At 39.9% G+C, this 25,673-nt stretch overlaps 1 protein-coding gene across 7 annotated transcripts in view; it reads right to left on the reverse strand.

Moving 5' to 3' along the window:
* Positions 1–25,673, reverse strand: part of lrrfip2 (leucine rich repeat (in FLII) interacting protein 2) — a 66,872-nt gene that overhangs the window by 39,215 nt on the left and 1,984 nt on the right. For 4 of the 7 annotated variants that reach the window (XM_038281408.1, XM_038281409.1, XM_038281407.1 and 1 more), the window contains exons 2-3: positions 16,707–16,865; positions 2,303–2,389 (exon numbers count right to left, since the gene is read on the reverse strand). In XM_038281408.1, the coding sequence (XP_038137336.1) occupies positions 2,303–2,389; positions 16,707–16,796 (177 nt within the window). In that variant the 5' untranslated portion in view covers positions 16,797–16,865. Of the gene's footprint in view, positions 1–1,405; positions 1,445–1,567; positions 1,628–2,023; positions 2,087–2,302; positions 2,390–16,706; positions 16,866–25,673 lie in introns of all 7 variants that reach the window. The other 3 variants (XM_038281405.1, XM_038281406.1, XM_038281404.1) reach the window with 1 other exon arrangement.

Here is a 25,673-nt window from a genome sequence, read left to right on the forward strand (position 1 = left end):
TCAGTTACCGTATTTTCACGACTATAAGGCGCATATAAACGTCTTTTTTTCCCTCAAAATTTGCGGTGCACTCTATGTGTGTTGTTACTGAGGACGTTGTTGAGACCACCATGAGAACGTTAAAGGGGGAAGTGTGGGCGCTGTTAATCGCTGTTAATCTGTGACTCCATGCGTGCCCATCTCACAGCCGATGTGAAAAACATGGTGAAACAAATGACCGCTGGGCTTTCTGTTATTCCGGAAGGTCTGACAAAGGAACTTCAACCGCCCGACATCGGTGTGAACCGGCCGTTCAAAGTGAGGCTACGTTCACGCGTCTGCTGCTTCATTTTTGCTGCTTGTACCAGTTAGTTCTGACGCGCGGCTGAAGCAGCTTTGCTGCTCTGGCTGCGCGGTGCAAAAGTGTTTCTAACGCGCGTTGGGCGGAGCTACTCTATCCTTTCTTTGCCTTGGAGCTATATTTGCTGTGATTAGTGGGAATAAAGTAGTTTTAATATGTTTTTAAGTGAGAAAGATTACCATCCTGCCTTCCAATATTAGTTCTGTCGGAGCCGCTCAGACCCCCACATACCGGCGGTGCGCTGTCATTCAACAGCAGCCTCCGGCCGGGTCGCCTCCTCGCGGTTCACCGCGGTGGCTGGTAGGTGTTTTTCATCTAAATAATCTAAACTGCAGGCACCAGGATAATAAAAGCGAACATATTCTGCCGGCAGATTTCTGCATTTTAAGTTAATTTATGCGTCAATAAACTGTTTCAGAGGAGTCATCACAGCGCTCTGTGTCATCAGCGATCTGTCTCACGGCCAGCTCTCAGGTTTGATTAATACTTTGTAATAAATACATGAATAAAGCACAAACATACTCAGTTTTGCTCCCGCTCTATTTTTAAATACGCAGTAGAGGTATTTAAACGTAGTAGAGGATATGTACCGGTATATAAAACCCACGCCCTATAGTCCGGTGCGCCTTATGTGTGTGTTAAATACAGTAATGGCACACATAACTGAGACTGCGCCTTTTAGTACGGTGCGCCTTATGGTCGTGAAAATACGGTAACTGAGTACAGTATAACGTCCCTGCTCTATACAGCGATATAGATTTAGGGGTTAGGGCGGACATTCGGACCCAGTAAGCTTGTATGAGCTATGAGAACAGCAACTTTTAAACAGAGCATGCACAAGGAGAAACTCAAATGCTTTTTTAAAAATAAAAATGTTTTCAAAATGTACTTTCTGAACAGCATTTTTTCCCCAATTTCTATTTACAATAATTAGTTGTTTTTTTTTATCATTTCTGGTTAACAAATCGTTCTCTTTGCTTGCAACAATAATGGAACAAAATTCACCCAATAGTTTTTTTAATAAACAACAGAGACTTTGACACATCAGCGTTCATCCGTACACACCCTGTAGCTGCGGACTGATAAAACATCGTCCTCCAGCCCCTGTTGATGTGGAAACACAGAGTCATGGCGGACCAGCAGAAAGGGAGAGACAACAGAAAGAGTGATGAAGGAAAGGCGGAAATAATAGGCGATAAAGAGGAAGTATAGGGGCAGGATACAGACCCGATGATGATGGTTGCTGGATCTACTACTAACAGAGGCTCTGGCTTTTTCTGTTTCAGCCTGGAATCAGGAAAGAAGGTTGGCAAAGATAACGTTTAGAGGATAGAGAGCGGAGAGTTATATTCAAAGCTTCGAGCACACAGAACAGCTATAGTTCATCAAATATTTGCAAAACTCATGCAAGCACATCTTTAAAACGCTTTTAATTATTTTATAAAACTAAAGATCTATAGTTAGAAGCAGAAGGGACCATCCTATAAAGCCAGTCACAAAAACCTCACTCCAAATAGACAGTCGCACTTCACAATGTCTCCAAAGCAAATACATTTTTTCCACTGTGAGGTACAGAGGAGTCTGGGAGTCAAGTGCAGCTTAAATGGTCAGGCTTGACTGGGATTCAGTCCCACACAACAGTGTTAGTGGCAAAGAAAGCAGCAGAAGTCACTGCTTGCCTACCATCCACTGGTGGATCTGACCCCATTTTCTGCTACTGCTGCTGCTGGATGAATGGTAGGAAAGCTGAACACAGGGAGGAGATGCCAGGAAAAACAGTCATACCTCAATGAAAAGTGCTGAAAAAGAAAATCCGCCTGACATTTGCGTCAGGAATAGAGCTTTTGGTTTCATCTGTGGACATGCAGCACTTATATTTATTTATTTTTTTATACTTGTGGGATGCTGAAGCTAAAAAGCTCCTCGGTAAACTGAAAACCAGCTCCGGTTGGCTTTAAATACCTCTTTCTGCTGTCGTTCCAGTTCCCTCATTCGGATGTCCCTGGCCTCAGCTCGGGCCGCCCGCTTCGCCGCCAGCCGCGCCTCTGCCTGTGAGACACACATGAACACACCTGTCAGCCTTCAATGGAAACCTGGATGTCACACCCAGAGACTGCGAGCAGTAAACACGAAAGTGAAGAGCGGATGAATAGAAAGACGCGTAACGGAGGAGCATTTTTAGGTATTTCAAACATCTGCTTCCTGTATGAGAAGAGAGGCTCTGGGAAATGTTTGTGATTTCCCATAATCATAAACAACAGTTTTAGAAATAGGTTACCGTGGTGATGTTATCAGAGGTTCATCACTTATCAGTGCAATAAAGACACCTAAGCCAGAGCCCAGTCCATGGATCAGCCTCCAGAAACATCCTGGGCTTGTTCTGAACTACTGTTAGAAAAACATCTCCAACTCTGCTGCTCATTCATTTCTTTCAAAATGATAAACAGATAATGTTTAAGAAGAAAAAAAAACTATAGTTTGGGTTTTATCTTTCATAAAATGTTGAAACGTCACACTGTGTGTGAAAGAGAGCATTCAGTGTTACACAGCTCTGCAGTTTAACAGGATTCCAGTCATTTTTCCAAACAAAAACTGCACAGACATGTTAAACTATCTTTAGCATTTCACTTGAGCTATCACTAAAGCCGGGCATACACTGTGCGATATTTTCAATCTACAGCTCAAACTGTACGACGAAAGGGTTTAAAAAAAGTTCACAGCTCACTATGCATGTTCTTGCACTCTGATGCGATCTACCTGCTCACACTGAACGACCAAAAACCACCCGTCAGACTCGGCGAAGAGAGATGGTGCTAATCGGACTCGACAATCTGGAAGAAGAAAAGGCAGATTATACTTCTGGAACCGCACACATCAAATGTTGCTTGGGTCTGGTCGCAAACCAGTTTTGCTGGTATGCTTCTGTACCGTCGGTCTGGAATTTCTAGGGACGCACTGCAGTTTCCTGCCAAAGCACTAGGGGGAGCCTATTCGGAAACTTTGGCGGTGCCGGCGGGAGTGTTTATTTTCCAAAACAACAATGGCACGTCTGCAAGGCACACGGTCACGGAGACGGATCTAGAGTTGCTAGATATAGAAGAGGAACAGGTTCTGTTAATTAGGTTGGCAAAAAAGACTGAGTAACCCTTTGTCGTAGTTGTCCATTGTGGCTGTTCCTTAGTTCTTAAAAATGGCACCGAATCAAGAACGACGACCACACAGACAGCCGGAAAGGTAAAGAAAAGGACCAATGACTGCTGCTTTTTGGCTGTTTGAAATTCAGTCAGCCGTTATACGGTGTTTGTGGGAAAATCCTGCTGTTGAAGCAGAGCTACGAACTGATTTACCAGAACATTGAGCACTGGTTTGTGTATAATGTAATGTAATTTCTTTATGTGAGGACCCCAGGAAGATTAGTGGCCATTTATTTGGCAGCTAATGGGGATCCTAATAAAACTAAACTAAACCTTGAGCACTGCGCATGTGAAAACAAGGGAGTTCTTCTTCCAGATTGAAGAGTCCGACCAGCGCTCTCTCTAGGCGTATGGTTTTTGGACGTACAGTGTTAGCGGCTAGAACGCATCAGAGCGTCAGATCATACAGTGTGAGAACAAACGTCGTGAGCTGTGAACTTTTAAACCATGTGGTTTCATCGTACAGATTGAGCCGTAGCTTAGTACAATGATTGAAAATATCATGAATGCCCGATTAAGTTCTCTCACAGGTTTATTTTAACTTTATATAAAACATTAATCATAGATCAATGTCATCAATCATCCACTGTCAGTGTAATTCATGCTTGCACTGGGGAACTTTACATAAACATGAGGACCAATCAAATGAATACAAAGGCCTCTAAGCAGATCAAATCCTCCTTCAAAGTGAGCCCAGTTTCTGATGTTTTCTCCACATCACATTCCATTCCCCGACAGTCGGTAGGCTGATGCTCTGTTGAAGGACTTTAAAAATGGGAGAATTAGGAGGGAAAACATTTTCAGGGATTACCAGAGTCCCCTGGCTCAGCATGATGACTGGTTCATCAGCCGAACAAACTGAGCTAAACTGGGTCAAGTAGTGGGGAGACTGACCCGCTGGACCCAGGCCATCCCTGTTCATCACATGCAGAAGGAAAAGCAGGGATCTACACTGCTAAAGAAACACTATTAAATAAGGATAACCAGCATTACATGGTTCATAAGCGAACATATATTTCTATACCTGGATGTGGCTTCAAGCCACAGTTTAAAGAATAACGATTATTTTTTTCTTGATTATCTTTTTGATTAATAATCAGATAGCCAAAGTTTTCCTTAAAGCAGATTTTTATTAAATGAAACCAGGTGAAACCAAATCTTTTTCAATTAATGAGTTCTGGATAGAGCCTTTTAACACAAGAAAATGTTTTTTTTTTTTACTTAAATACAAATTGTTTATACATTTCTTTTTACAATTTTGGTATAACTACAGCTCTAAGTGGGGTCGCTCTGTCAGCTAAAGGCATATTTTACAGTCTCTATATTTCAGTTAACTATGTGTTAAAACAGTTTTTTATTGAGGATTCATACATGAAAATTGACATTTAACAATACACATCAACAAAAAACAAAGACAATACAAAATCAAAACCAAACAAAAGTGACATAAATAAACAAGAACATTCTCATTTTAATACCAATTAAGGCCTTAATTTTATTTTGAAGAATTCAATGCCTTTTAAGACTTTTTAAGGACCCACGGGAATCCTGTACACAGAGAATCAAAACAAATTCTCTTCAAATAGAGTTATTAATATATTGCTGAAGGGGTTGCCAAGTTCTGTTGAATCGCTTTAAGTTATTTGCTAATGAGAACCGTATTCTTTCCAGATCAGAGAGCCTTAAAAGTTCCTCCAGCCATAATTTAACCATTGGAACCTCCGATTTTTTCCAGAACATCAACACTAGCTTTTTCCCTATGATAAAGGCATAAGATATAAGATATATAAGATAAGATATATTTCAGTTAACTATTAATCGATTCCAAAAATAGCTGACGGTTATTTCAATGATCGATTAATTACAACTAATCCGATTAATTGTTCCAGCCCACGCAGTTTATCAAGGATCCAAGAGATTCCACGTATTCATAGAGTGATTCGGTAACACCTGAACATTATACGCTAATGTAGCCGAGCATCTTTTTGTCTGCATTTAACCTTAAAGATTGTTTTAGTGGGCAGCTTATCCAGATTTTTTTTTAGTTTATTGATTCATTATACTGAGATTCTTAAGCAATCAATGATTAACTCTCTGCCTAAATGAACTTTAGGGAACCAAATAATCCTGTAAATGTACCCATAAAGCTGAGATATCACAGCCAACACAAAACATAATTCTGCCTGCCATCTTGGATAACATTGTAAATATAATCAGACCATATCTGACTCCGTTGCCATTTATAATGCTTCCTTTTATTTATCACCCTTCTACTATGGCGACCAAACATATTTATCTGATTCTCCACCTCTATTTCAAACTCTGTTGCACTGTTTTCACTTTCTTCCCCACGGTTGCCATTGGTAACCCTTAAATAACATTGTTCTGCTGACTCATTTTAATACACAATGACATTCATGCTGTGCTTTGCACAGTTGGGATTAATCAAATAAATGTGCTTGTTTTTTATGCTTGTAAATCACCTTTTTACAAATGCCACTGTTGGCTTTTGGGCGTACATATGCTTTTAGTGAAGATCCCACGTAATTGTTGATAAATGAGACCCGAAGACATTAAACATTACTAGATCATCCTTAAGCCGGGCATTCACTGTACGATTTTTTTGCCTTTTCGGCCCGATTTTCCAGTCATAGGAGAATTTTGTGGATTGCACAGAGTTTCAGACTCCTTTTGCATCCTATGTAATGTAGTATACAGGGTGTAGGAGCCATTTATCCCTTGGTGTTTGTCGCCACCAGGGGGCGTATTTAATTTTGACTTCTGAGTGTCTTATGGGGGAATTGGGTTATTTAAGGTCAACCATCAATTCTGTTCAGGTGTTGTTAATAGGCTGAGGCAAACTGTTTTCTATTCTGCTTGGTTTGGATTTATTTCAACTTTATGTGGATCTTAAGGGAAACAGTAAGACAATAGACATTGTACTGAAAATAAATGACTTTATTTTATGTCAACGGAAGATCGGCATTCTGAATCTTATTTGAGCGCATGTACAACCAATGCCTTTCAACAACAACCACCAGTAGCCTAAAATATAGGATTTTAGCCGCTACACGGGGGCTAACGAGGGGCTTCACGATCAGCCCTTCACGACCACCTCCCGATCGGGAATCGTAAGGTCGGAGAAAATCAAACTTTTAAAATTAAGTCAGCCGTGGTGGGTAAATCCTGCTGTTGGAGCAGAGCTACGAGCCGATTTACCAGAACCTCAAGCACTGCGCATGTGCTTACAAGGGAGTTCTTCTTGTTCTTGTTCCAGATTGACAAGTCCGACCAAGCGGCATCTCTCGGCGCCGAGTCTGACGTGTGGTTTTGGAACGGCTGGTTGTGCAGTGTAAGAACAAACATTGTGAGCTGTGAACTTTTAAACCCTGTGGTTTCGTCGTACAGTTTGGGCTGTAGCTTAATGACTGAATATATTGTACAGTGTATGCCCAACTTTACATCCTGCCTATTTTTTATCCTTTTTATTCTGCATTATCCATTTGTTGCACCAATCTGTTTTAGATCCCAAAGAAACATGCTTTCATTTACTCTATGCTATTGAGTAGTCAATGAAGTGGAAGGATCCCATCTGCATGCCTGCTAGGGGTGGAACGGTTCACACAATCCACGGTTCGGTTCGGTTCATGGTTTTGTGGTCATGGTTTTCGGTTCGGTATATGTTGATTGTTAGGAAAATCTATAATGTCTTATATAGTACAACACGTGTTGCACAATGCTTGCACACTGTTGCACTTTTATCCACAACTTTCTTTCCGCCGTCATCGTAGGTCACTCTAAATGCAAAGTGGTCCCATACAGCAGACCTATAAAGTGCTGCTGGCGCGTCTTCCAACTCCTGTTCTTTCCCACTCGCCATACCCACACAATTCTCCACAACAACTGATTTTTTTCTTCGCTTCTTCTTCTTCTTGTTTACTACTGGTGGTTGGCTTTGGTCGCAGTACCGCCACCTTCTGCTCTGGAGTGTAAACGCTTCGCCTATGAGAAAAAGGAGCAGCGCATGAACCGAACGCAACACACGCAAAACGAACCGAGACAGTCGAACCGAACGGTTCGGACGGTTTTCATAAACCGTTCCATCCCTAATGCCTGCACAGGTTTCTGCTAGTGAGGCTTCAGTCCAATATAATTCATAGTCCACAGCTGTATCATGATTATTCTCCAGTTGCACAGTATTTATATTGTAGAAACACTTTAAAATACACTATTATGTTTATTTTCTTAACTCTGTCACTTATTCTGTTATTTTTATACACTTTAAGGTCCAACTTTGAGTGACCACTTTTGCTGTAATCTTTCATTGTTGTTGGAACACCACATTTTACCCATTGCGGGACAATAAAGGGATTTTCTATTCTATGACATATTTAAGGCATTTCAAATGAAACCATTTTAATCATGCAGTCCCCCCATGCATTCTCCCTTCTTTGCACGCTTTCCTGAGCCGTTCCTTCTGTGAGGTATTTTTGTGCGACTCTTATCCATAACATGTGTGAACCATCAACTTCAGGGGGTAGAGGGGTCTAAATTAAGGCCCTCGTGGGGGAAGAAGCTAACGGTTTATAAACAAAGCTTGTTTCTAATTTGCCTGCTATAAATACAGAGAGAATTAAACAAAATCCGACTTGTTGAGCAGCCAGAACAGTCGTCCTTTTATATACACGACCAATAAAAACTCCTTGGGGAGAGAGGAGAGAAGAAATACATATAAAAATCTGCCCCAACATGAGGTAACTTAACAGAATTCCTCAGCAGAAGGTAATAATTTAAGAAACCCCCGGACTGGGAACCATTCAGCCATGCTTCTGTGTAGCTTATTGCTTTATTGCACGGTTATTACGCAACACATGCAGCAAATACTGTTTAAATATGGCATCAACAAAGAATGGCACACAAGTTCATGAAGCCCAGGCCTTTATCTTCAACTAAAAGACAGTCCATAAATACTAGAGATAGGGTACACAGTATCTCCCAGCAGGCAAACACCATCAGCATTCCAGCATATCTTATCTGCATTACCAGCGCAGGAGACCTAAGAGTAAAACTATATCTGGAGCAGCCTGGAGCAAACACAGCAAAAATATTGAGTTTTAAATCAAATAAAAACAGGCTTCAGAAGACCTAAAGAAGACGTGTTTTGTTTTATTAGTCATAGAAAGTACAGCTGGATCAGGAGCACTAAGAGTCCAAAGCGATCAGCTGGGCAATCATTATTTAACTCGACAAGCTTTATAAATATGGAGGATAAAAAGTGCCAAAATTAAATAAATAAATACAGCATTAAATAAATAATTAAATGTGTCAATAATTTATTAAATGTGGAATAAAAAAATAAATAAATGTGGGCGGGGTTAACGCGAATCGAGTCTCTGTAATCGATTTGCTTCGCCTTAATGTGCAGGGTGACCAATCAGGTGTTAGGTAACCGCCCCCTAACTTTGATGGGTGAGTTTGACAGATTCTTTTAATGGTTTCGATGCACTGCGACACAGGACCATGAAATACTTAAATGCACACTGAAATAGTTATATATATTTGTTTAATAAAATGAAGATGGATTTTATTAAATTAATGAAACATTTATATATTTAATTCCTTATTTATTTAATTAATTACACATTTAATTAATTGTTTATCGCTGTATTTATTTATTTAATTGTGGCACTTTATATTATTGACGTGGTTTTAATTAATGAATGACACATTTACTTATTTAATTCCACATTTAATTAATTATTGACACATTTAATTATTTATTTAATGCATGTATTTATTTATTTAATTTTGGCACTTTTTATCCTCCATTTATAAACTTGCAATTTACATTAATTCTTAATGAGATTTTAGTTCAACGGTTATCCCTAAGGTTTAAAATACAGTTTGAATGTAGGTTTAAAGTAAAACCACCAGATTCAACAAAACCAAATTAACAATAAAACCCCACGCAGAGGTCAACATATTCTTTGCTTCAGCGATTGAAGAGTTCATCTTTAGGTCCTCAGAAAGAAAATACCCACACACTGACCCCGGTCTGTCCGAGATAAACATAGAGGCCATTAAAACTCCCACTGGATTTTCTACTAGTACTACAGGTGCTGGTCATAAAATTAGAATATCATGAAAAAGTAGATTGATTTCAGTAATTCCATTTAAAAAGTGAAACTTGTATATTATATTCATACATTACATACAAACTCATATATTTCAGATGTTTATTTTGTTTAATTTTGATGATTACAAATGAAAATCTCAAATTCATCATATCAGAAAATTAGAATATTGTGAAAAGGTTCAAAATTGATGGCCCCTGGTGCCACACTCTAATCAGCTAATTAACTCAAACCACCTGCAAAAGCCTTTAAATGGTCTTTCAGTCTAGTTCTATAGGCTACACAATCATGGGGAAGACTGCTGACTTGACAGTTGTCCAAAAGACGACCATCGACACCTTGCACAAGGAGGGCAAGACACAAAAGGTCATCGCTAAAGAGGCTGGCTGTTCACAGAGCTCAGTGTCCAAGCACATTAATAGAGAGGCGAAGGGAAGGAAAAGATGTGGTCGAAAAAAGTGTACAAGCAAGAGAGATAACCGCACCCTGGAGAGGATTGTGAAACAAAACCCATTCAAAAATGTGGGGGAGATTCACAAAGAGTGGACTGCAGCTGGAGTGAGTGCTTCAAGAACCACCACACACAGACGTATGAAAGACATGGGTTTCTGCTGTCGCATTCCTTGTGTCAAGCCACTCTTGAACCACAGACAGCGTCAGAAGCGTCTTGCCTGGGCTAAAGAGAAACAGGACTGGACTGCTGGTGAGTGGTCCAAAGTCATGTTCTCTGATGAAAGTAAATTTTGCATTTCCTTTGGAAATCAAGGTCCCAGAGTCTGGAGGAAAAGAAGAGAGGCACTTCATCCACGTTGCTTGAAGTCCAGTGTAAAGTTTCCACAGTCAGTGATGGTTTGGGGTGCCATGTCATCTGCTGGTGTTGGTCCATTGTGTTTTCTGAGGTCCAGGGTCAACGCAGCCACATACCAGGAAGTTTTAGAGCACTTCATGCTTCCTGCAGCTGACCAACTTTTTGGAGATGCAGATTTCATTTTCCAACAGGACTTGGCACCTGCACACAGTGCCAAAGCTACCAGTACCTGGTTGAAGGACCATGGTATCCCTGTTCTTAATTGGCCAGCAAACTCTCCTGACCTTAACCCCATAGAAAATCTATGGGGTATTGTGAAGAAGAAGATGCAATACACCAGACCCAACAATTCAGAAGAGCTAAAAGCCACTATTAGAGCAACCTGGGCTATCATAACACCTGAGCAGTGCCACAGACTGATCGACTCCATGCCACGCCGCATTGCTTCAGTAATACAGGCCAAAGGAGGCCCAACTAAATACTGAGTGCTGTACATGCTCATACTTTTCATGTTCATAATTTTCAGTTGGCCAACATTTCTATAAATCCTTTGTTTTTATTGGTCTTCAGTAATATTCAAATTTTCTGATATGATGAATTTGAGATTTTCATTTGTTGTCATTTGTAATCATCAAAATTAAACAAAATAAACATCTGAAATATATGAGTTTGTATGTAATGTATGAATATAATATACAAGTTTCACTTTTTAAATGGAATTACTGAAATCAATCTACTTTTTCATGATATTCTAATTTTATGACCAGCACCTGTAAACCAGAAGCTGAATGTGGAACCATCAAAAGAAGCTGATTCAGATCAGTCCTCTACGAATCTATACAGCAAAGCTACTCGTGCAACTTCTGCTGCACGCTTGCAAAAAGCCAGGCCAAAGAAAGTCACTAAACATTTCCCTAGCTTACAAATAACTCAATATAGCCAGGAAACGTTTTATAAACACTTCCCAACCTTTTCAATACCATCATAAAACAACCTCACCGCTGATATAGCTTCCCTGCTTCAATTAAACATCCTGCATTCCTGTTCTGACTGAAAGGAACAGCTAAGCAGTCCCTCTACAGCACAGGACATTATTGTTGCTTTTCTGTTTTGGATTAAATGGAAAAGATCATGAAATACTTTGCTTTGTCAACAAATTATAAAAATCCCTCATCACTCATTGTAACTGTATAATAAAACCAAATGTGATGCAAACAGCTTTGCCTAATTTAAAAAGTAAAGGTCTAAGCACGGTAGTATGGAGGCCGTGTGAGCTAGAGACGGCTGATTGAACGTTCTGCACCTGTTGATCCGTCTGACACTGTGACCTGCTCTGCACAGCGGCACAGCTGAGCTCCCCGTCTCTGTTCCTATCTATAGATCGGCCGACCGAGGCTGACTGACTGCTACATCACTGGCCTGAGAAGGTAACCTGATCAGGACAACACACCTCCAACACTCGGCTAGTAACTGCTCAGCGGTGCCGCTAACGGCGCTTAAAGGAATAGTACACCCAAAACATGATTAGCCTTCATTTTCTACCCACCCCCATGCTGAACAACACTCTGGAGTACTTTTTTGATATCTCAAATGCATCTGGAGATCTGGGAGGCTTCTTGCTGTCTGCTGACATACTGCTCGTCCAATGTATTCCAAGTGTCCTGAGTGGGTAGCATCCAGAATTTACTCGAAACGAAGTCATTTAGAATGTTTTTAGAGCATAAACAGTAGTGTATAGGATTTCCTGAAAGCGCGCGCCGGCGCGTTCATGACGCTACGGAAGCCGGCAGACCAAACCAGCGCATTCAGCTTGACAAAGAACTCATGCTCTTCCTCAACACTGAAGTCCTCAGACATTTTTCTTTTGTTGTTTCTTTCTTTGCACAGGTAAACAGCACATTTCTTCTTCTACGCTTGCATTATTGGAAGAGCAGACGCTGAATGCGCACTTTGATCTGGCTTGGTCTGCCGGCTTCCGTAGCGTCATGAACGCGCCGGCGCGCGCTTTCAGGAAATCCTATACACTACTGTTTATGCTCTAAAAACATTCTAAATGACTTCGTTTCGAGTAAATTCTGGATGCTACCCACTCAGGACACTTGGAATACATTGGACGAGCAGTATGGAGGAATATTGACACGTTTTTTGTGGACTTTTATGGACCTTTCTGTCTCGGTCACCATAGACCTCCATTATTTGAATGTCAGCAGACAGCAAGAAGTCTCCCAGATCTCCAGATGCATTTGAGATATCAAAAAAGTACTCCAGAGTGTTGTTCAGCATGGGGGTGAGTAGAAAATGAAGGCTAATCATGTTTTGGGTGTACTATTCCTTTAATTAACAAGGTCCTGATGACATGTATAAACCTCCCATCCCTTTATTTAAAGTAACTAAGACTGTTTTCGGGTAAAAGAAGGTCAGAAAAATCTAATCTATCACAAACCTGAGCTCAGGACAGGGAGAAAAATCAAATTATTTCACTTTAAAAACACATTAGATAAATGTAGAGAAACATTTCATACAAAACAACCCCTCATAATGTGTGCAATGCTTTCTTTATCCGTCAATTCTACATAGGCTTCAATTTAAATTGATTAAGAGAAGATTAAGAGCAAAACTTTTAGAAACTAAAACAATATTTCATCATTACAATTGAGTTTTCTTTATTAGCTCATCCCAAAAAATGCTGATGGTTTAGGAGCATCCTCTTCATCAGACTGTCTTCAATCAGGTCCTTCATTCCAACAGACAGCTTCTACAACAACTCGAAGAAATCTCTATGCTATTTTCTTAAGATGTTTTAATTTCCTTTTGGAATAAATTTGTTTTTTTTTTTGTTTTTTTTAACAGAACTGAACCACTTTCATTCCCCTCGTTACTTTAGAGTTATTGTACTCAGTTTTGTGCAGCAGTCGTTCACGTTATAATACTGTAAAGGTGATTAAACAGAGGTCGGCTCATTTGTCATTAAAATGTGTGCAAAACATGCCTTGCATGTCTGCTGGAACACATTTTTATTACTATGAAATCATTTATCAAATACATGCATAAATACTTTAACTGATTTTACTCATGCAATGCATATAAATAAAAAATAAAAAAACACATTTTGCATTAGCATAAGCTCCTTTATTTAAATAACATTCATGACTACAGCACTTTTAGCCTTTTATAGAAAGGTTGGTTTTAATAAGAAACAAACCCGGAATTGAACATTTCTAATCCTGCAGCCGAGTAAAACAACTGAACTTTCTTAAGTCATAAGCAGAGGCAACTATTCCAGCTCCTTATGGAGAGAAAGTGTTTCACTTTCCTTTGTGACACCGACCTTTGATTTTAACCATTAGATCAAACAGCAGAGACACTGCAATCATGCACAGACACTCCCTCCAGGCAGCGGGGGAAGCCAAGACCTGCCTACACTGTAAACCAGCGCGTCCCTTAGACCCTAATCTCAGAAACAACGGGGACTTTGGCCAATGCTGCGCTTGTAAGCAAGCTGGTGCTATTTGAAAACGATAGCCAAGAAGTAACTTAAGGTGCCTCAGAATGAGGCTGGTGAGTGTGCAGGCTCAGATTCACACTCATCCTCAGCGGTGAAGCATGCCAAGAACAGAGGGGGGCTCTGAGAGCTCTAGGAGGCCAGGCAGAAGCTGAATGCTAAGATTTTATTTTTATTTTTTAAGGAGGGAGGTGATAAGCAGGTTACCCTGGCCTGCTGAATTTACTAAACCATTGATCTAATCTTTGCTTTAGTCCACAAAGAGATTCAGATTTAGGAGCTGGCTGGGAGGGTCGGATGACTCATGTTTCTATGATCGGCATGGCCGACTATAAGGAAAGCAAATGGAGCCGTGCATTTGCTGCTCGAGAACGAGACGCTGCATAGCTTTAGAAAAAAACAACCCAAACAAAAAAAACCCAAGGAACCAATTTATCCAGAATTTAAAGCATCTTTTTAAACCAGGAATTCAAGGGTCTTAATCTGGTGTTTATGGAAAATATGGCCTTTGTCCATTTCTTTATTAAAACAAAATACCAAAAGCTTTCTCTGGAAAAAACCCCAAAGGAATGAAAAGGCTGTTGTGGAAAAAAAAACGGATTCAGCCCAGGGCATGTCTTTACAGGCCAGGCGGCCCGTTCTCCTCCGCTTGGATTTTCTCTGACAAACAGAAATACTTCTAGTCAACTTCTCTGCGGCCCGAAAACAAACCAGCTGTCCCAGCTCGTTTTGACCAAAACAAATATCAACCAGCAGAACCAGAACATCCGCGTGTGGATCCGCAGGACGCAACGCCAGAATTCAGCATAGCTGGCTCTGAACCAGAGTGTTGAATGGAAAGTTTCTCTAACATTAACAGAGTCCAACCACATGTAAACAAAGCTCACTCAGCAGTCAGACGGATGCTGGTCATCTCTGAAGCTTCAGCCATTTTTATATACCAGCATTTCATGCACTAAAGCAGAGCCAGCAGTCAATGAGCAGGTAAAACCAATCATGTTTCATACATTTTTAATCATTAGTTTGTTTATGCCAGGGGTCTGCAACCATCATATCCGAAGAGCCATTTGGCCCCGAGTCTGACCGAGTAAAAGTTGTTTAGAGCCACACCGAAAAAAAAAAGAAATCACCTTTTAAAAGAACAAAAACAGCCTTTTTTTATAATTATTATCATCATCATTATCATTATTATTATCATCTGGTATAAGACAATTGGTTGCAAACAAATTATGTATTTTTAGCTTTTAAAATAATATTAAAACACATAAATTTCAAGCTAATTAAAAGAAAAATTGTTCTAAAAACACATTTTTGGTTCTTTTAATGTCATTCTTTTCCTTCTTATAAAAAACTAGAACGTTTCAGACTCATTTAGCTCTTTATATACATTTTAGCAACCATTACAAGCTGCTTTAGAGGGTCTAAAAGAGCCGTATGTGGCTCTGGAACTGCAGGTTGCAGAACCCTGGTTTATGAGTATAAATGGGAGGAGTGAGGGTTTTATTTGAGAAGCTAAAGCCCGGCGTACACTGCGATTTTTTTCCAATAGCTGCACGCACCTGCTGCTCACACTGTACGACTAAACCCTGCATTTAGTCGTAAAGTGTGAGTCACAGCTCACGATTTATGTTCGGCCCGACGCTTTGATGCGATCTACCTGCTCGCACTGTACGACTAAAAAAAATCACATTGGACTCAGCTCGGCAGTGAGATGGAGCCGCTCTGTAGCTCTCTATCCTGAAGCCAAACAAATAGAAGGGGGACATTAAGCTCACTATAGTGAACCGTGCTGCCTTGGCAGTTTGTGCAATTTTGTGCTGAGGGTTCTAGAAAGAAAGGGCGACGACGTGTTTGGACAAAGGACGTGGCTGAGCTGGCTTGGCTGCTGCGGTCCGTCAATTTTGCAGACGGACACGCATTTCACTCATTGCATCCCTGCCACGCTGCTGTGCTTACATCTGAGCAAATTGCCCACGACGGTCGTGAGAATATCAAACATGCTTGATATTCTCATGACCTCCCGATTCCTGATCAGGAGGTGGTCATGAGAGGCTGATCACCTGTACACTACACGACTCACCACGCACGATCAGGCTGAAAGTCGGGCCGATCGAAAGATTCTCGCACGACTGGAAAAATCGCCCCGAAAATCACACAGTGGCTCTAGTTCAGGGACAAAGTTGGAGCATGCTAAATGTTTTTTGTTGTTTTTTTATCTTAAAAAGAGTCATGAACGTTTTCCCAAACTGCAGTTTATTAAAGTTGCATTTAAAATAGGGGTGACCGATTTCGGAAAATTATCTAATTGCGATTTTTTAGCTTAATATTGCGATTTTTTCCCCAGTTTAATTTCTCAATCCATTTAATAATAATCAGACAAACGACATACTGCTCCTCTTTGTGTCAGTTTTTGTCGGGTCTGAGCCCGTTGTCGAGCAGGTTACTCGCATACGAGTATCGACTTTCCCTCCGTGCTACTTTGCTAGAAACTCACCCCCGATCACGTGTCACGTCAAATCGCGGCCTTTGCGGTTAGAGAATCTCGTTTTACCCTATTGAGATATTATTGCAAAAGCAATTAATCGTTCATCCCTAATTTAAAACGACAAATCAGTCCTTTTCACTCTGCAAGAGATGAAAAGAGGAACATTTGGATGAAATGAAATGATATCCCCCTTGAGGACGTTATTAGATAGATCAGATTATTCTTCAGCTTGAGGGAACTCACCTCTCGAGCGATGCTGCTCAGAGCTTCATCCTCCGCTGAGAACCGATCTTTCACAGGAGCACGCTTCCTACCAGTGCCTTGTGTCCCCATCTTAGCACGGCAACTGAAGTTTCACCAAAGAGTAAGGCTGGAAGAACAGACAGGGCTGGATGGAAACACCTGAAGAGACATAAGAGAACGATCCTCAAAGGTCTGTAAACAACAGGAACCCTGAACATGCTATTTAAAGTAAGCCAGCATGCTATAGGTAAGGTTTAAGCATTAGAGCTGTTTGTAGACAACACATACAATCATGAGCCATAAAATTATGACCACTCCAGATTCGGCTTCTGTGAAGTAACAAAAATAGCTCTTTTGAAGGAGTTAAATGACAGAGATTTGGTGGATGAGTTGAGTAACCCCTGAAAGTTGAGCTTCTCTTCCAATAATCGATTGGAAGGAGTGACTTAAAATACAAGCAAAGCATTAAAGACATTTTTTTCTGGCCTTCCTACCATAAAGCAGGTATTTATGCACTTAGCAAAGGAAACATTACGTCATATGCGTGTATGAGACAGCTGTACAACAAGTTTGACCATTTCCAAAACAAAGGCTTCATTACAAAGCTGTTCAGTAGTTTAAACTGGCTGTCTTCCTTTATTGAACCACCTGTTAGCACAGCCACCATTACCCACAACAGTTTATCTGAATGTTAACCCCTTAGCTTAATTAAGAGATTTCAGATTGACTGTCAACATTTCCTTTTTTTTTTTTTTAACAGTGTCATGTCTGGCAATGTGGCCATAAGAATAATTGCATTGATGACAAAAAGAGCCCAACAGATTTTGCTTTCTCAAGTGGAGCAGTACGGCTATCGCCATAGTGTTCTATTTGATTTATACATATAAATAGGACACTGCAATGTAAGTAGAACAGAAAAGGAAAAACAGAAACAAAAAGGAGAAAAGATGAAAGACAGAGGAGATAAAAGGGAGATAAAAGAAGATAAAATGTATTCAGTCTGCTTCATCACCTGCAAAGAGATGTAAAAAGAACAGCAAAACCAATGGAGATACTATAAGAGAAACAAGAAAGTAACACCTTGATACTATAGCTGAAGTATTAGTAGTATTATTTAATCTGACATGTATACTGTGGTAGCTGTAGATCAGAATATGGGCTTTCTGTATGGAAGTAAATCTCTGAGTACCTAGAGCCAAGCACTTGTAGTTTGTGAGAGTGCACTTGTGGATGCAAAGTTTATCCAAAGGAAAAATGTTCAATGGTGGTTGTGAAGAGCCAAAGACGTGCCCCTCCAGAGCAACCCGGACGCCAAAAGGGATCCCCAGAGCAAGGCCACCCAGGAGGGGCCAACCCAGGAAATCTGACCCCCCACCAAGGGAGGAGGAGAGACGGCCCAGAGGAAAACCCCAAGCCGCCGCAATGCCTGAGCCCCAGGGAAGAGTTCGCTGGCTCTGCCAGCAGCATCCCGAAGTGGATCCGGCCCTGGGCCCCGGGGACCTGAGGCCCCAGGGGCCTATCAAAATTTTCAACAAAAGGGATTCAATCGTCTAATTCCTCTTCCAGCCATTTCCTCCATCATCTCCATTTTAAGAATCGTTTAATTTATCCCTTTTTCCCAACATGGACCACAGCTGCCCAGGTTTTACGGAGAAGCAGAGTATTTACCCAGGATCTGACCGTACTCCTCCATGTTCCCTCAGTCCAGCATTTGACCACCATTGAATTCAAATTAAAGAACCGTAAAATGATCCCAGTGTTTCCCTAACCTTGGCTGGACTGATATTAAACTGTAAAATGTGCAGATAGGAAGATGCCATATGATGATCCATTTACAGACCAAAATAGTGAGAGCTCTGAAGTGTTGATGAGTTTAAAAAATAATGATTAAAATCAGAATCTTTAGCATTTGACCCACCTATTCCTGATCAATCAAGAGAAAATTAGCTGATACAGATTTCTGGCCTTTTAGATAGACTTTATTCCAGAGTCATTGCCCAATAAATATATAAGATAAAAATAAAACAATACAGGTAGAGCAGTACAAGTTACAAATAGATAGGATATTAAAGTAGACAGGAATACCAGCGTCTCCACAGCATAGAGTGGTATCGGATTGCACTACGTTTGGTGTCAGTAAGTAAAACAGCATGTAAGTTATTGACTCTTGCTTTGACAAACATCCGACTTGCACTAGTCCATCTTGGCAATTTCAAAATTACCCGCAAAACATCATATAGGCCACTTGTAGCCTTTGTAGGCTGGATTTTGTATATGGAGACCACAGGTGGAGGAAAACGTGTTAAAAAGTTCCACTTTTACCACATCAGAACATGAACCAAATTTATGAGCAAGGGTATTAGCTTGCGCATACAAAATTCTACATTATGTACAGATATCATCATCATCTAACAGATTCTCTGTTATGATGTGCCCAAGATACTTGGTTTTATTTGATTGAAGCATTTCTATTTATCATCAAAAGGGTGAAACTGCAGATCTGTCTACACTGTTGGTGTGGTGTTTGCATGAAAACACAACATGGAAGGGCTAACATGCAACAAGAAATGCAAAAAAAGTAAGCTTATCCAAGCAGGTGGCCAAAACCGACTGACAAGTGTATATCTGTCTGACATCGGAGGCGTTCTTGGTTTCCTGAAGGTTTAGGTAGGTGGGTGGGATGCATGCAACATCCACAGGAGTCCCAGAATCGTGGTTTTCAGACATAAACACCACAGCAGAACAAGATGAGTTGTTTGCCCTCAGTGTGGGCGGTCATGATGTTATGGCTGGCTGGTGAGTATTATAGCTACATCTAACTGTGCATCCAAAGAGCCACGCAAACCCTCAAGGGTTTACTTTCATTACAGCAAAACACAAAGTCACTAATGTAGGGCTCCATTAGGGTTTCTGACTGCAGATTATGGCTCACATTAAACACCTTTCATCATATATGCAGGGCTTCTACAGCTTCATAAATAAGCTTGAAAATCTAACATTCAAACTGTTTATCCATTATTAATTTGAGAACCTAAGAGTTGACGTCCATTAAAGCAGACCTGTGTATTTTACTGGGAGTTCTTAATGGTACTATCCGGTGTAGGTACCAGATCTGCTCGGGTCCTGCTTCATGCCAGTGACGTTACGCTACATGATTGCCTGAACGTTGCCACATGATGTAAAACATAGCGGTTGTCCAGAAAACAATAATACCATCACGCAGCTTCTGTTAGCGTGCCTAATAACCAATTAACTTTTACCTGATCGAAAACAAAACTGAAAAAAATATGTTTATGGTGAACAAAGTAACTGCAAGACCGTGGTATAAAGGGGTAGCGCTGTGGCTAGTTGTGCTCAGTACCTAGCAAGTTAGCCTTTTTTAGCTCGGTCAGTTAGCCATATTAAGCTACACTACCTTTGAATTTGTATCAACAACAACCATTAGTTTTCTACAAGTAGAATAACTGTTATTTTCTTCGTCTAAATCTCTATAAAAGTCATTTTTCAGATGTTAAATTTGTCGTCCCCTGCCCTCAGATCTTAATAAAAAGAATAATAAGCTGAGACTTTTTGCGTCACCTTGTTAAATGGAAGAGCTAAGTCTGCCTTAGAAGGCACTACTTTCCTTCAAGACTGACAATTATTATTTCCTGCTTTCAGCTACTTTAAATCGACGATGAAATGTAAAATAATAATAGCAAATATAGGTAAAAATGTTTAAATACTCTGCTAACATATGGGATATGTGCATTTATTCTGCTACTGTCATCTCTGTTACATTTAGCCAAATTTCACTCTGCCGTCTGGGACTTCACATTTTATCTTTTAGATGCAAACATTGCATTTATCAAAGGTTTATCATATCTAGAGGTTATATGAAATATTCTTGAGGGCATGCTTTGGTGGCGCAATGTTTAGCGCAAATGACCCATGTATGGAGGCCTTACAACTTGACGTGGCCGACCCGGGTTCGAATATGGCCTGCGGTCCTTTCCCACGTCTCTCTCGAGCCACTACTGCTGTAAGAACTCAATTAATTCTTATTATTCTTGGAATAGTTTGACCCTGAAAACATTTATGCATATCTTAGAATATGATCATAGATTTGATTTATTTCCATTAAAAGTTATATTTGTACCAAGTAGACTAAAAAGAATTCCTCTAGTTTTTTTTAAAGCTCCTCTGTGGTGTTCCTCTGGGCTCGACTTTTGGTCTATTTATTTATTTTTTTATTTATACCAACCATTTTGACACATCACTTGCAAATATATTGTATCCTTTCATTTCTATGTAGAAAATATATTTTTCCAGTGACCCTTTCCTCCGTGCTGCTGCAGACATACTAGGGCTAAAACTAATGGCTGTATTGCTGATTGATTGATTAATCCATCGATGATCGAATAGCAAAAGGACCCGCAAAGAAGATAAAAAAAACTGATTTTAACCCAGTTTAAGATAAAACTATCCCACTTTAGCTGTTCTGGATAGAGCATATAGATGAACAATTTTCATCTTATATTCATTTTGATATAATGATTGCTCTGTCTGTGTCGCTCTTATATCATGTTTTAGAGTATTTTTACTTCAGTTACTAATTACTAAATTAGTTGACCATCATGTTTCACCTCTAAAATATCACCTTCATGTCTTGCAGATATCAACATCTGGATGTCTTATAAATATTTATAGTTAAATGAGACAAAACAGTCCTGAGGCACAAAAAAATGATTGAGATGCTTAATTGCTTCGGTTCCTGCTGCAATCGTGAGTCAGAAATCTTGATGTTGTTTTAGATTCTGATTTAAGCTAGTCAAAAAACTTTAAAGGAAAATTCCGGTTTTTAACACTTTTAGCCCATTTTCTGTAGTGTCCAGGATGAAATCAAATGATCGACACCAAAATTTTGACGATTGGTCCTGTCTCTGCTATTTGGCTCATTTAGAATCCACCCCTGGCTGCTTCAGAATGGCTTCCATAGAGCATGTCCGATAATGTCCTTAAAACAACCTTAAACGTTCTTTTTTTAAAATATGCTACTCACCGTGTCGTCAGCGCTGTTCAATGACGTTCCAAAAAAAGTTTCGTGAAGAAAAACCGTTCCTGTAGTGTTTTATTTAGCATTTTGTAAATCCCATTGAGTTCTGTTGGAATAGTAAATATCCCTCCGCCACCGGAAACGGAAATGGGGCCTGTTTACACGTAGTTGTAGTCTTTTCGCAAGGCCCAAGTGTTTCTGCTTCACTCTGTGTACTCCGACGTCGAGGTGCTAACGTCTCTGTTAAACACTTTAAAAAACTCTGAAAATGGAATACGAAAGGTGGATTCTTGAGGAGGACATATTCATATACATTCCCAAAGTATAGAGACATTGTCGCCAACTAGTGGTCTGGAGTGTGCAACGCTTCAGATTCGAACGGGAAGCGGAAGTTTATAAGCGGTTGTGATGTATCGGAAAAAATAGTTCTGGGATTTACAAAATGCTAAATAAAACAAGACAGGAACGGTTTTTCTTCACGAAACTTTTTTTGGAACGTCATTGAACAGCGCTGACGACACGGTGAGTAGCATATTTTAAAAAAAGAACGTTTAAGGTTGTTTTAAGGACATTATCGGACATGCACTATGGAAGCCATTCTGAAGCAGCCAGGGGGGGATTCTGCATGAGCCAAATAGCAGAGACAGGACCAATCGTCAAAATTTTGGTGTCGATCATTCGATTTCATCCTGGACACTATAGAAAAGGGGCTAAAAATGTTAAAAAACGGAATTTTCCTTTAAGAATAGAACTAAAACCGCCTTTTAGCGGATTAGGAATATAGCTGAAATCAGAATCAGAATCGGGTTTATTGCCATTGTTAGTGAAGGAGTTCACAACTAGGAATGTTTTAATGGTACAATCGTGCAACATGAAACATATAATATGGAATAGGTAAATAAAATTATAAAAATCTCTAAAAACACTGGGGTATAAGGCATGCAAAAAATATACTAATATATACACTTAGGATAAAAATATGGATAAATAAAAAAAAATATACAGAGCAATCATTATATCAAAATTGGGGGGAAAAAAGGCTTTTGTTCATCTATATAACTCTCTATCCAGAACAGCTAAAATGGGTTAATTTTATCTAAAACTGGGTTAAATAAGAATGATAAAGTAATTTCTGACTATCTTGGTTATTGTTATTCTCTTTTTGTTGATGTGAGTGAAAAATACCTTAAAAATGAATCCAATTAGCAGTGAACTCAGCAGCTGAGGTTTTCACCAAACCCTGTAGGTCTGATCACATTACTTGAATTCTTGCTTCTTTGCACTGGTTACGTTTGATGTTTAGAGTGCATTTTAAGATTTGATTGTTCGTTTTTATGCTCCTAGGCTATCTGGCCAGTTGCTACTTTCTGTACCAAGAGGACTGAAGACAGATTATCAAGCTTTTATTGTCAGGACCTCTTTATATCTGACAAACCTCCTCGATGTTCTCTTCTAAATCTCTTTTAGTCACATATTACTACAGATATGCTTTTAACTAATGATTTTATTAACTTCTAGTACATTTTTTGTTCTTTATGCACTTTTATTCTTGTTTTTGTTAAAGTAATGTAAAGCAGTTTTTAATCGTGTTTTATAAAGTGCTATACAAATAAATGTATTATTACTAAACACACTTATTTAGATCCTGTTTTATTTGTGTTCCTTTGGATAATTATGGCTTAAAGCTTAAGAAGATCCTCCATTCCTACTAACAAACTACATCCATCTGCTGTACAGTACATTCACTCTGAGTTTTTTTTAGAAGATTTGCTGCATGGAAGAGGTGATCAGCCTGTGGCTCTGCATGTCTGAGGAAAGTCTGTTTTAATTTGCATAGATGGCTCTGGTGCCTGTAAACTTCCTCTTCACTCTACAGAGTCCCCATGGGGTCTGCAGCAGACAGGTTAGCTGGCTAATCAAGCTCGTTAGCGACACTTTTGATCGCTTTAGCAGGATGGGTACAGAGCCCTGCTGACTTTGGACCTGATGGAGGGCCATTAGACTGTAGAAATTTCACATTGGACCCTCAGAAGCTCAGAGATGCCTTTAGACTCTTCCTCCAGACACTAAAGTTGATCATTTAACAATAGTCCAGTTAACCTTAACCAAGCAATGACACATCTGATGTCTGTGGTTAAGGAGCTGTTTCCCACATCCTCAACATGTCAAGTAAACCGCAGACAGCCGCAGTGCACCTTCCTGTTAATCTGCCCCTAAATCTTGAACAGTTGTGGCTTCATAACCCCCCTATATTTATGCATCTTTCTCTGCCGGATTTTTTTCCCTCAGTTTTCCATTCATATGCTTGGATAACCAGTTGATTTTGTAAATCTTTTTTCATTAGCTTCAAATTATGAACTTAGAACTGTTCAAAATTAAACACCTGGAATATTTATATTTCTCAAAATGTAATGAATCTATGCACCCATTTGATTATAATGTAATGCAATTGTTGTTATAGATGTATATAGATGCTTGAGCTCGGCCTATTCTTTTAGTGTAGTCCTGTTTCTTTAACTGACTAACTGGATGTGCTCTCTTCGTCCTCTGACATGGGAGCTGGCTCGGAGCTCGTCCGCTTAGCTGTGTGTTTCCTGGACAGGGCAGCCTTTTACAGCTGCTTTTTGTGTCTCTGCTTCTGTCTCCTTGAACCCCAGTCGGCCTCAGCAGATGGCCGCTCACACTGAGCCTGGTTCTGCTGGAGGTTTCTTCCTGTTTAAAGGAAGGTTTTCCTCTCCACTGTCGCTACAAGCATGCTTGGTGTGAGGAATTGCCTTAGAATCAATGAGTCGATGCAATCGACTGGTTTTCTTTAGATAGAAAACTTTGAATCACTTTGACTGGATGTATCTGAAAAATTGCAGAGGTGTCAAGTAACAAAGTACAAATACCTTGTTACTGTACTTAAGTACAATTTTTAGGTATCTATACTTTACTCCATTACTTATTTTTCTTCCTGCTACTGACTTCTACTCATTACATTTTCACAAAAGTATCTGTACTTTCTATTCCTTACATTTTTAAACCAACGTTACTCGTTGTTCTTGGCTTCGGCTTAATGTTTTTAAATATTAATTTCACGTCATGTGCGCCATCCAATGCAGATCATTGACACCATCCACATCTAACGAAAACTAGTTTAATGTCTGAAAGGTCGGACAAAGGCGAGAGCATGTCGGGAGATGGAGGCAGAGACCAACAAGTCCTCCCTAATTTATGGCCCCATCTCAAAGAATTTCTCGAAATAGTCGTGAAAATTGTAGCCTGATAAACCAGACTAAATGTGTAATTTAGTCTGGCCCAAATGAATGAGACATTGGAAGATTGTTGATGAGAGCAACCCCTTGTCTTTCAAACCATGTCTATGCCTATTGGCCAACGCTCTGACAAATGAGCGCAACTGACTGCGACGTAGTAAGCGCGACAGAAAGCTGGTGGGGGAGGATAAAAAAAAAAACGCCTGTCGGTAAAATGGCGAATACATCCTTCTTAAAAATGAACTAGTGTAGAGCCTCTTCCTGCTAACGTTTCAATGAAAACCCCAAATCTAATCCTTCCAAAACTGATTCCAAAGCTGAGTCAAACGATACTGTTCAATAGTTTAGTCGTCACGCCCTCAAAACCCCGCCCGCTTTGCATCTAGAAATTCAAACAGCATCTCTGCGTTGTGATTGGCCCGCCAGTTCCAGGGCCTGGGGCATTGTTCGAGGCTAGAAAAATTATTTTAGTCACTGGCAGGTGGGGCTAGTTCACTAGTAAAATTGAGCTTTCAATTTATATAGTGGCGTCTGGCTGTTTGTTTTAAAGGTTACTTTATACATTTATACTTTAAAGGAATAGTACACCCAAAACATGATTAGCCTTCATTTTCTACTCACCCCCATGCTGAACAACACTCTGGAGTACTTTTTTGATATCTCAAATGCATCTGG

This window comes from Cyprinodon tularosa, unplaced genomic scaffold (genome assembly GCF_016077235.1).
Source record: "Cyprinodon tularosa strain WSP-4 unplaced genomic scaffold, ASM1607723v1 ctg170, whole genome shotgun sequence".
NCBI classification, from domain to species: Eukaryota; Metazoa; Chordata; class Actinopteri; order Cyprinodontiformes; family Cyprinodontidae; genus Cyprinodon; species Cyprinodon tularosa.